Raw genomic sequence first — 13,279 nt, 5'->3', positions numbered from 1 at the left:
TCAGGCTCAACAAGCTGCCATCTTAAGGCAGCTCCAAGTCCACTTCGATCTGCCACAAGCTGTAGAGCCCTCCACTTCTACTCCAGTAGAGCCACACTCTCATCCTTCAGAGTCTCATCCTCCAGAGCCCCAAGCCCCAGCTGATGCACCTACTGAAGAGGCAGACCCATCTGCCTAGCCAGAGCACCACCCCACTCATCAGACTATTATATATATCTAATATTTTTATGTATTTGTTTTTTTTTTTAGTTGAAAAGAAGTCCCAGTATTTTGGTACTATATTTGGGATTCCTTGTGTTACTTGTCTTTTGCATTGTAATCAAATGAATTTAAAGTAATATAAGTTGAATATTTCTTGTTAACAGTTAGCATTAAGTTATCTTTATTTCCTTTTCTCACATATTCTATTCTTTTTTAAACATGTGGTTTTCTCCAATCAATATTCGAATTTGATATCAGCCAGGAGGTACCACTTCCTCCCTTTAATTACAGTCACTCATATCACATTGAGGACAATGCTCAGTTCGGTTGGGGGAGAATGAGGAAGGAAGTATGCTAAGCCTTTTTGGTAATGCAATTATATTGGTTAATTAGTTGTAATTTTTACTTTTTATTCTTGTTACTCTATTCTCCATGAATTTTGAGGAAAAATTTTCAAATTAAACCAAGAGAAATTGAACTGTTGTTTTTCACTTAACTTAGAGTATGGATTATGCTTACTAAAGTGGTTCAATTGTTTAAACTTCTATTGAAATTGAATTTAGTTCTTCCACTTTAAGCTATCCACACACTGTGCACATTAGATTCCAATTATAAGATGAAAAACTATTTCCCTCTTGACTTAGAATAATTTTGGGACTTGGTATATTTGACCTCATTTGATAAAATTAAAACACCCTGCAAAAGGCCAATGAGCCTTTGAAATAAAGAAAGTTGTTTGCTTGCCTTGAACCCGAGCAAGGTCTGAGGGGTATATGGTGAAAGCCTTTAAAGCCTGGTACCCTAAACCTTAATTGGTTGGGAGTCATCGACCTCAATGCTCGTTATAAGGGTGAATAGGTAGAGTTAACATATGGTAGATGCTTGGGTATTAGAAATTCATTCTTAAAAGTCCGGGGAAAAATCCGAGGAGTTAGTGGTTGAAAGATCCTTAAAGCTTGGTGCCCTAAACCTTAATTGGTTGGGAGTCATCGATGGACCCCCATTACATGGACAAGTCAGAAAGAGTACCTCATAAAGCTACCTTAAAAAAAAAAAAAAAAAAATGATGAAAGTGTGTTCTTTTCTTATTGATTTTGGTCAGTTTGCTAAGTGTTGAAAAGAGATAGGTTGGGGGGAGAGATTAGTTTAGCATATTATTCTCGGAAGCTAAGGAACCAATACACAGATTTTTGTGGAAGATTGAAGTTTGGTTCTTTGAAAGTGGAAATGATTTTTAAAAACTTCAGTTTGCATAATGCACTCCCTTGATTGACAGTGTTTAGCATAGTTTGTTATAACTCTTGTTGAAATTTGGGTTTGTATTTCTTTAATGTTTCATGTGAGAATTAGATCATCATGCCACTTGAGAATTGATTTTGATCAGCATGATGTTGTAAATTTTAATATAGGTTGCTATTTATTTTCATTTTTCTCTCCTATATTGCTAAGGGACTAGCAATATGTTGGTTGGGGGGAGTGATTACTACTCAAAAAGTGCTATTTGATAGCCTATAATTAATCCTTTTAAACACTTTTGAGTAGTAGTTTTGGCCTTTTAACTCAATTGGCATGTTAAGGACCCTTGAAAGCAATTTTGATCACTTTGTGTAAGTTTTGGTGTTTTTGTTAGTATTTTGATCACCAAAGCAAGTCAAGACTGAGGAGAGCTATGAGGAATCTTGGGCAAAGCTTAGAAGTCATTTGCTAAGAATAAATCCGGATTGCAAGGAGAAAAAGTAAAGAGAATCTGCCATGAAGCCTATTCTTGATGACAGTCGTAGCAGCCACTTTTGGAGCACTTTCTGAAGTCCAAATGATGCATGCTATATACCATTTCAAAGCTCAGGAAGTCAACAATCCAATGCTTCAAACGGTGTGCAATTCGTAGTTGAAACAAAGAAGTTGCAGCCATTGCAAGCCAATCACTCCGAGCTGAAGGAAGCTTTTTGCAAAGTGTTGCGAAATCACCCTTTTGTTGCGAAGTGATTTCGCAGCCTTTTTGTACAGTAGGGTGTATCTCCTTCTGAAGTTGCCCGACCTATACCGCTAGAAGGAAGCTTGGAACCTCAAGGTGGAAGCCAACTTCGCAGCCCTGCGAGTTTAGCTTGTTGTTGCGAAATGATTTCGCAGCCCTCTTGAGTGTCTGCGAAATCTCGCAGACACCATTTTCTCTTGCGAAATGGTTCCTGAAGCACCCCGATATTTGCTACCGACATTGGGAGATATTTTCCATCAGATTTTTGTTGTCTAAATCCCAAAATACTCCTTGTAAACCACCAATTACATGATTCCTTAGCTTTTAAGTTAGTAAAAAGACTAAATATCTATGTAATAATTAGTTTTATATTATGTACATATATATACCTCTCGGGAGCCTGTTCTTAGGGAGGAGATCCTTCTGTAAAAGTTTGGGTAAGCAAGTAAAGTTCAGTTCTTTCTACTGCCTTACCTTCTCACTTTGTATTTTTATTTTCTTACTAAGTTATGAATTCTCTGAGGAGTTTTCCCTAGAGAATGAGTAACTAAACCTCTAATTCCTTGGAGCTAAGGTTGTCGGGGAAGGTTCCAAGTGCAAGAATGCAAAGCTTTGTGGTTTTAGCTATTAATGAAGAGGAAGTGAAATCCTTTAGTGATTTCTATGTTTTTAGTTAACTTAAAACACCTTAGAGTCACCTGGGCCAACACTTGGTAAGGCAAGTGATTTCCAACCATGGAAATGCACTAGTTTACCCCTTGCGAGCCTCTGGGAGGTGACTTCAAGGTAGGATTTTCTAGAATAGCCAACACTTGGTAAGCTTTTGGACTCCAAGGAGACATCCATTAGTTATCTCTTGCGAGCTTTTGACGGGTAATCCAAGGTTAAAGATCACCTTGAATGGTTAAGGCTTAGTGAGAGGCTGAAACCATTGCAAGTTGCATCAATGAGAGAATTAAAGTGAAATCTAATTGAAGGAGTCTCTGTACAACACCGGTTAGAGATTTGACTATATGTTGAATCTCTAACGCGAGGAAATGAACCATCTGACCAGAGCCGTGTCTTTTGCATGAGGAACCACCCCAGTGAACCTAAATCTCCAAGGAATGCTTTTCTTCCTAAATTATTCCAAACTTCTGTTATGTTAGTTAGTTTAAGTCTCAACCTTTACCAATCAAAGTTTGTGTTTTACTTCTTAAGCTAACCATGAAATGAAACAAAACCAATTCACTTGGAATTGGTATCATTAAGAGCTTGTTAATCTTTCCCAGTGGACGATCCTAGAGCCACTATACTATAGTAGCTTTTTCTTTGCTACCCTAGTATATGGTGTTATAGGTTATAAATTTTGTTGATTACTCCCTCAATCAAGGAGCACCAGCTGGACACAAATCAGCTGAGACACCAATTGGGCATGAATCAACTACATCGGTGCAATTGATGACACCCATATTAGTGTGGACCCCGCATTTTTAGTTTGATGTGTTCCCACTCGATGGCACAACTCGCTTTTTGTTTATTTGGTGAAAAAAATATGATTATTAGAAAAAAAAAACTTAGAGTCACCACTTATTTTTTTTTTTTTAAGGGAAAACAAAATAAGAAAGAAAACCCTAAGTGTGACTCCCTATTTGGAAAAGACAGGCTATGAAAAAACCAAAGTCTTGGTCCAGGAATCAAGTTACTTATCAGGAAGGTACCTCCAAAGAGTTAGGACCCCTCTAAGCCCTAACGAGGTCTCTACTAGCTTAGTTGAGGGAAATATGACAAATAATCAATTGAGGGAAATATGACAATTAATCAGTTGATTATGAATACCTAGATAAGTTAAGGTGATCTAAAAAACTCTACTAATTCTAACATGCCAAACAAGGATTCAAACCACTATCATAAAGAAAGGATTAGATGCATACCTAAATCTATAACTTAAATGCTATCATAAAACACCAAAGTTAGTTCATGCATTTTATCAAAGGAATTCAAATAAACATCAAGGCACCCAAAGTCAATATCAAACGAGGATATAGTTCTTAATGACTTACATATTCATGGAACTTTAAAATGGGAAGATAGAGAGCGTATATGTGTAGCAAGCATCAGTGATTATATAAAAATGAGGTTAATTCACCAATAATAATGATAAGATTTTTTTTTTTTTTTTTTTTAAAAAAAAACTAAACCTATATATATACACTTAGAATGGAAATATAGAGACCGTACCTATGTAGCAAGCGTCAGTGATTTTATAAAAATGAGGTTAATTCACCAATAATAATAATAAGATTAAAGAACAATATATAAAAAATTAACTAAACCTATATATATATACACTTAGCATGTCAGAAGTCAAGGAAAGTTCACAAGTATGATCAAAAGTGACTAAATTATCAAAAGCCAAGGAAATATTATTACACAAGGTGGAATATCGGTTAACACACTACAATAAAATTGATTATTAGTGACAATAAATTTTGTCGCAGAAGATAATAATATTGTCACCAAATAAATTTTGCGATGAAAATTCTTTCGTTTCATGGATGTCGCCAATTCCTCGTCGCGAAAAGTTTTAGCAACAAATTAAATATTTCGTCTCGAAAATTATACAGAGACAAAAAAACTTTTGTGTCTAATAATTTTTTATGATGAAAAACTTTGTTGCTAAATATTTAAACTTTTGTTGCTAAATATACTCAGTGAAAATTAAGTTGTCGCCAATTGGTAAAAAAAAACAACAACAAAATTGATATTTTTGTTAGTAAATAGATTTTGTTACAAAACCTTATTTTGTTACCAATGGTTAAGGTTATATATATATAATTTTAAATTAAATCATATCTTATTCAATTAATATTACATTGCTTAAGTTTTATAAAATTATAACACCTGATTTAATAATTAAATTATGTGATAAGATAGGTCAAATTAATATATAATTGATAATATTGCCACCAATACAAAAGAATATTTGTTATATCCACATATACAAATAAAGGTACCAAACATTACAATCCATATTTGAAAAATATGATAAGTTCCAAAACAAAAAGAAAAATAACAAACTAAAAATATTTACATGTGCAAAATTTTATAAAATTAAAAAAACACAAGTAAAAAAACTAAAATATACATCAACTCTCGAGGTTTTTTTGATGCAATCCATCTAGTTCTTGATAAGGATGTGGTAATCAAGGTTCATGAACTCTGACTCTTGATATATCCAAATCTCGAGCCTCATAGTTATGTTCATATTTCAACCTCTATGAAGGCTTGAGCACTTTCTAGCATTAGTTTGCCTTTGTAATTCCAACTCTTTTTCTACAAACAAGGAAAGTCAAATTGTGTGAGATACAATTAATTGAATAAATGAAAGTTCCATGAATACATTCAAATAAAATTTAAATGTCTAACTCTCATCCTATTTTTATTAAATGCTAAGGCACAATGCAAATGTCCAAAGTCCAAAAGCTACAATAATAACCCAAGCCCAATATCTAATATAAATGTTCAAGCCCAATATCCAAAATTCCATACAAATATCCAAAGCCCACATGAAATAGTAATGAGTTCCAAGCCCAAATAACCAATATAAATATCCAAACCCGACAAGCCCAATATACAATACAAATGTTCAAGCCCAAATCAAATAATAATAACAATACCCAAGCCCACTATCCAATATAAATGCCCAAAGTCCAAATCAAATAATAATAACAATATCCAAGCCCAACATCCAATATAAATATCTCAACCCAATATTCAATAAAAATGTCCAAGCCCAAAAGTCCATACAATTATTCAAAGCCCAAATCTAAAAGATGAAATTAATTAGGCCCAAATTTAATATTTCAAATTAAAATACAAATTCAATACACAATAATTAATCAATACAAATTAAAAACATGTTAACTTAAAATTAAATCATTCAAAATAAAATCCCAAAATCATCTAAATCCAACCCTTTTACACACAATATTTAAATTAACCAAAAACTTAAACACAATATTCAAATCAACATTCAAATTAACCCCAAAATTCACACACAATATTTAAATTAACCAAATATACCCAATGTCCAAATTAACCCAAAGTCTAAATACAATTATCAAAACAACCCAAAATTTACACAATATTAAAATCAAATAAATGCAAATTTAACATTAATAATACCCAAAATTAACCAAAAGCCCAAAATCAATAAGTTAAATATCCAAGGCCCAAACCAATGCATATATTAAAGTCCAACTGAAATAATAATAACAATACTAAGTCCAATATCCAAATCCACAATTATTTCCCAATTAATCACATACCTACTAAAGCAACAGGTTTAAGACTATAAACTAAAAAATGGGTGAAATATTGGAGGAAAAGAGCATTTTATAAGCAGAATTGGGAACTAAATTGAGGAAAATTTTAAAATGCTCCTCCCTACATCACCAATCTATCCCAAACTACACATACTCTCTCTTCCCCCTCTACAAACACTGATCTTAAATCTAAAAGTGCAAACACAGCCCCCAATTTGCCTTACAATAATCCAACCCATAAGACCATAGAAACATATCAATAAGTCCTATATTACACTGACATACATGACAATTGACAAAATGAACCTTTCCCAAAGAATCCTGGAATGCAAACTAAATCTCCAAAATTATTTTGCTAAAAAAAATTCCTTCTTATAATAAATTAAGTAAACGGATATAAGAAGTTGCTTTTGTATAATGGTTCAACCAAACCAAATTGTTGAATTAGCCTAGTTTTACAAAGGATTTTGTCTCTTCAGGCTCCAAATATCAAAAATCCGAGATTCAAAATTTCCTTTTCCACAGCCTATCAAAGCAAAAAAAAAAAAAAAAGAAGGTATATGCATTCTTTTTCCTTAGTTTCTCAACAACCAAAGAAAAAAGAATCAAGATTACAAGCGCTTCAAATCTTGGAGTGAGATAATTGCAGATAAATTAGTTGAATAACACCACAAGAAACTCGAAATTCAATAGAAACAAACATAAATAAGTTCTAAATACAAACATGCATGGCAAAGAACAAAGAAATCACCTTGTGATAGAGTGCTTTCCATGCATTATCATCATTCGCAGCCTTCCGCATTAACGAATTGGTCATCGAAAGTCGGCATAGACTCGGATAATCCAAGTAACTCAGCGCATGAGTCGTAATCTCCGGCACCAACTGCTCCATCATCGAGGCCCCCGTCTGCCGCTCCGATACCACCAGAGTCCTATCTTGCATCTCCTCTACACCACCGTTCAAGTACGCCGCTGCAGCCGCCATTGCCGGTTGAGAGAGTAGGGTTTTTTTTTCGTGGGGGGGGGGGGGGGGGGGGGGGAGAAAGAAGAATGGGAGGGAAAAAGAAAAAAGAAAGGAGGGAAGAAGAGAAAGGGGGGCGTCGTCGGTTGAGTAGGGTTTTTTTTTTTGGGGGGGGGGGGGGGGGGGGGGGGGGGGAAGAAAGAAGAATGGGAGGGAAAAGGAAAAAAGAAGGGAGGGAAAAAGAGAGGGGAAAAGGGGGCGGCGGGAAGTTAAGGTTTTGGGGGAGAAAGTGAGAAGAGAGAAAAAATAATAAAATATTAATAATAAGATAAAGAAAAATGAGAAAAAGAAAATAATAATAAAAATATAATAATGGAATAAAATAACTAATAATAATAATAACAAAAAATAAACTTAAAAAGGGATGAATGGACAAAAAATATCAAATATATTTAAATTTGAAATACAAAAATAAAAAAATGGGTTCAAAATCAATACAAAATAAAATTATGACAATTTTTGAGGTTTACAAATAATAATAATAATAATAATAATAATAATAATTTAAAGGGATGAGTGGGTCAAAACAATCAAAAATCTTAAAATTGAAAACTAAGTATAAAATTTGGCAGATTTAAAGGGAAGAGTGGGTCAAAACAATTAAAAGTCTTAAAATTGAAAATTGAGTATAAAATTGGGCTCATAATCAATACAAAATAAAATTAAGACAAATTTTGGGGTTTACAAATATATTTGTCATTTATGTGTAACATCTTTATCTTTTATTAATAGTTTTACAAATTTATCCTTGATTTTAAATACCTTATTGTTTTTGACACAATAAAATAATTAAATAATATAATTTTAATTAATAATAATGATTAAGAATAATAATTTATACTACTAAGGGAGGGTATTAGGTCTTAGGAAGGATTAGGAGAAGGAAAAAAAATTTCAAGATTACAAGTGTTAGTATGGAGGAAAGTACATGTAGAGAATACATGGAATATATGTTTATGCTTTATAAGAAAGTAACTAAGGTTAGAATTGAAACGACTAAATTGAATCTTTATATAAGAATATTAAAATCAGTAAAATTATCAATTTGAAATATTATATAAAAATAATTTATTAATTTTAAATATAAATATAACAATTTTTGTTTTAGTCTCATTGTAGCATTGTTGGAGATTTTATCAGTGATAGATTAAACTTTCTGAAAGTGGATCAATAATGAATATTATGATAGAAGAGTTACATAATATTAGTAATAAATGATTTTTATCTTTCACCTTATATATGGCTAGCTAGACATTTAAAACCTAAACATTTGTGCTAGAATACCTTTTTTTTTTTTTTTTTAATATTATTACATTTGATTATATTATGTTTAGTTTTAAAATATTTAATATTAAATTAAGATTCATTTTATAAGTCTTTATATTTAATAGGTGTAATATCATGAAACAAAGGTTAAATTAGCTTGATGGTGAGTAGAGAAGTATTTAAACTTTTGGTTGGGGGTTCGAATCCTCCAACTTTAAAAATTTGGAGCCAAATTTTGGGACGGCGGCAAAAAATATATTATACATTGTTAATAAAATATTAATCTAAAAAAAACAATTTATTAATATTTTAAATTTAATATTTAATCATTTTTAAATTTTTAGTCCTTTTTAATCCTATTAAATTAATCAATATTATATATTTTATACATATAATATAAATATAATATAATATAAATATAAAAATATGTAATATAAAAAAATTGGATTCAAATTTCAAATTGAATTAAAAAAATACATTTAATATTAAATTAAAATTCATTTGATTCAATTATATTTAATAATAGAAAATAAATAATAATTATATATAATTTTTTAATATTTAATTAATAGATTAATGATATAGAAAAAAAGATTTGTGAAGAAAACTATTATAATTATTTTCATGTTGGAATATTTTTATTTAATTATTTATTAAAATAATTATTTTTAATTCATACATAATTTTTTCATTTTTTGTTTATAAGTCTTTAGATTTAATAGGTGACATATTTTATAACCAAAGTTAAGACAGCCTGTTGGTAGGTGGGTGAATAAATGAACAATTTGGTTGGAGGTTCGTATGCCCCCAACTCCAAATTGGCAAGAAAACTATATTAAATATTATTATATATATATATATATATATATATATATTTAATTTAATATTTAATAATTTTTAAATTTTTAGTCCTTTTTAATCCTATTAAATTATATATATATATATATATATATATATATATATATATATATATATATATATATATATATATATATATTATTTTATAAATATAATATATATTTAATATAATATAAGTAATAATATAAATATAAAAATATATAATTTAAAAAAAATTGAATTCAAATTTTAAATTGAATTAAAAAATATATTTAATATTAAATTAAGATTCATTTGATTCAATTGTATTTAATACTACAAAATAAATGATGATTACATATAATTTTTTTAATATTTAATTAATATATTAATGATATAGAAAAAAAGATTTGTAAAGAAAATTATTATGATTATTTTCATGTTGGAATATTTTCATTTAATTGTAAAATAATTATTAATTATTTATTAAAATATTCTTTTTAATACATATGTAAATTTTTCATTTTTTATTTATTTATAAGTCTTTATATTTAATAGGTATCATACTATATAACAAATGTTAAGTTATCTTGATGGTGGGTGGGTGAATATTTAAACTTTTATTTGGGGTTCGAATACCCAACTCCAAAATTTTGGAGCAAATTTTGGGGTTGGAAAAAATGGCGAAATATTGAAAGCTTTTATATTTGGCAACATTTTAATTCTTGAATGCAACATTATTTGAAAAATATATTTAATGTGTAATAAAATGTAGATTCTAATTTATATAAAAGGATTTCACAAACAAAAATATTATATCAAATTATTCAACTCATTTTATGTAATCCAACAACTAAGAGTCATATGTGTGTAACCTAAATCAATATATAATTATAAAAATAAAAAATTTATATTTTCAATAAATATGTGGATTGTAAGATATTAAAATAAAATATGTTTGAATATTATAAAGTATTATCTAATCTTAATTACTAATATATCATATGAAATAAATTTTAAAATAATATTTTATACCATGTTGCAAAATAACAATAGGCGACAAACAAATTTTATCCCTAAAATTTTATAATATTTTTTAGTAATAAAAATTTCAATAAAATATTTTGTTGTGAAAAATATATCTTGCGACAAAATAATTGTCACTAAATATTCATTATTGTCGCAAAAAAATTTCATGAATAACTTACTAGCATGACTTTCTCACTATCAATATTTTTTTGTGACAAAAGTTACATTTTTGTCACTAAATTTGTTGCGCCTAATAAATTTTGCGACGATTTTTAAATTTTGTCACTAATAATAACATTTAGTGACAAATTTTTTTTCCCACATTAAAACTTCGTCACTAATTTTCCTATTTCTTGTAGTGACAAAATAAACTCTAAATAAATATCAAGAAAGGTTATCTCACCAAAATAAAAATTAGTTAACATCTTTAACATGTCTATATAAACATCCAATAGGCCAAATTAATCGATTATATTCCAATCAATAACAAATTTATTCACAAAGGGGTTACTTCACAAAAAAATCAGCAAACGATTAGAATAGAAGACTGTATAAAATAAATCTAAAAACAATATCTAGAAGTTAAGTTTTATCAAGAAATTTTTTAGATAACATCTCCTATATGTCTAGTTTATTATCTAAGTGACCAAATTAATTAAACAGCCCTCATTTAGTACCAAATTTCATAATGATGATAATAGGTCCAGAATAGAGCATCTATTAAAGGTATTTAACAATTGATTTTTACAATTAACTTATACATGTCCTAAAATCATACAAAAATTCACACGACTATCTTGATGTGTTTATTTTATACTAAAAATAATTTCAGGAGATAACACATTCATAATATATTTAAAAATTAATAAACATATCTTAGCTCTAGAAGAGCACTCATGCAGTGGGTGCAAGAATAAAAAAAATTATATCTTTTATTTCATAAATTATTTTTTAATATTTTATATATCAAAAATTAAATTTAGTGAGTCTATATTAAAATAAAAATGTTAAAATAAATTAAAGAGATCATTTAGTAATTTAATTTTGTAAAACAAGACTAAATGTCAAAAACAGAGTGAAAACTGAACCTTCTGAAAAATTGATTTATATCTCCTAATTGGAAAATCATATTTGACCCAAGAAAGATTCTAAAATCAAGTTCAAGGAGTCTAGAATGTCATAGAATATTTATAAAAATTTAAAAGGGTTTCTAAGTTGCAAGATTTTAATTTACAGATGTAGGAGTATAGTGCACTATAATGAAAAATTCTAATCACTTTATTTTGAAAAACTAAAACAAATGTTCTGAATTTTTAAAAACTGTTTTTTATTTTTAAAAACAAAAAAATGCTTTTTAAAAATTCCACCAAGTAGGCTCCTAGTTTTTTTTTTTTTTTTTTATCAAAAGTTAATTGATTCAACTAAAAGAACAAGTAAGATGAAAATAATATCAATTAGTATTATTGTTTCGGAAAATAATTATGTTATATCATACAAGCATAAATGTTTTGGATTTTTCATCTGTTAATGTAAGAGGGAGGATGTGTAGGAGACGTTTTAGCATTCTTTGCATTGGAGATAAGCCTAATACATTATAGTATCCATTTTCACATGACCTGAGTTATTTGATTTTTTTTTTCCCCTTTAATTAAGTTTTAAAGCAAGACATTTAAAATAAAATAAAAAAATTGCTGACATATGCAGTGACATGGCCGTGTCTAGAAGCAACTTAGAAAAGTGGAAAAATCTGATGATTAATTCAAAGTATAACCAAAGAAGAAATACAATATTTAAGGATAGACCAATCTGACTTCATTGACAAAATGGTGCTTAATTAATTAATTAATTCTTTTCTCCTTTTCTCCCCCCTTCATTTTTCTTACTTTCCATTAGACTACTTGTTTTCTTGAACTGCTTTCGGTGTGTAGTAACATTAACTTTTTTTTGTTATTCAGGTCTACCCACCCTCTGATAAAGTGTGGGCAGCAAACGGAGAAGAGGAAGAGGGGGGCAAGAAGGCATTCATAGACGGGATTAAGTTGTTGGAAGGGGAGCTTAAATCGAACCCTTACTTTGGGGGTGAGACCTTGGGTTTTCTGGACATTGCTTTTCTCCCATTGTACTACTGGTTCCATACATTCGAAACTTTTGGGAAGTTCAGCATAGAAGCGGAGTGTCCAGAACTGGTGGCATGGGGTGAGAGGTGCATGGGGGAGGAGTTCGTGTACGCCTCTCTACCACACCCACATAAGGTCTATGACATGGCGGTAGAGTACAAGAAGAAACTGGGGATATAGACCATATATATACCGAGCAAATGTCAGAATTAAGAAAATCATCATAGGCCTTGTGATTTAATTGGACGCCATTGAATTTTTGTCTTGTACTTGTTTTGTTTTATTAGTAAGGGATTTCATTGTGGTTGTTTCAAATAGTATTCTGGTACTGGTGTCGAGAATCAGTAATAAATTATAGTGATCAGTATTTGATGGGACTTATTATATATATATATATATACCTAGCCAGCATATCAACTTTTGTTTTCGACTCTGCACCTTTCCTGGCCAAGTTGCAATGGGCTGCATCGAAAGCTTTCTAATTAGTCTATTTATTTCCTTCTTCAAGTGACATAGATGCTTTCTAAAATATCTTTCTGACAAGAAT

The 13,279-nt window shown here is 29.6% G+C and overlaps 2 protein-coding genes across 2 annotated transcripts; one reads left to right on the top strand and one right to left on the bottom strand.

Annotated features, from left to right (window-relative positions):
- Positions 1–5,128: 5,128 nt before the first annotated feature.
- LOC109121797 (F-box protein SKIP8-like) lies at positions 5,129–7,486 on the bottom strand. Its single transcript, XM_059735378.1, has 2 exons — positions 7,235–7,486; positions 5,129–5,491 (listed from the first exon to the last, which is right to left on the bottom strand). Exons 1-2 carry the CDS (start codon positions 7,466–7,468, stop codon positions 5,420–5,422), a joined length of 306 nt encoding a protein of 101 aa, XP_059591361.1. The 5' UTR covers positions 7,469–7,486; the 3' UTR covers positions 5,129–5,419.
- Positions 7,487–10,511: 3,025 nt separating this feature from the next.
- Positions 10,512–12,912, top strand: LOC104877733 (probable glutathione S-transferase parA). Its single transcript, XM_059735135.1, has 2 exons — positions 10,512–10,520; positions 12,571–12,912. The coding sequence occupies exons 1-2, from the start codon at positions 10,512–10,514 to the stop codon at positions 12,910–12,912; spliced, it is 351 nt and encodes a 116-aa protein (XP_059591118.1).
- The last annotated feature ends 367 nt before the right edge of the window (positions 12,913–13,279 follow it).

Source organism: Vitis vinifera, chromosome 19, assembly GCF_030704535.1.
Source record: "Vitis vinifera cultivar Pinot Noir 40024 chromosome 19, ASM3070453v1".
Classification (NCBI taxonomy): domain Eukaryota; kingdom Viridiplantae; phylum Streptophyta; class Magnoliopsida; order Vitales; family Vitaceae; genus Vitis; species Vitis vinifera.
Note: the sequence above shows the minus strand (reverse complement) of the source record. Positions and strands in the feature narration are given on the sequence as shown.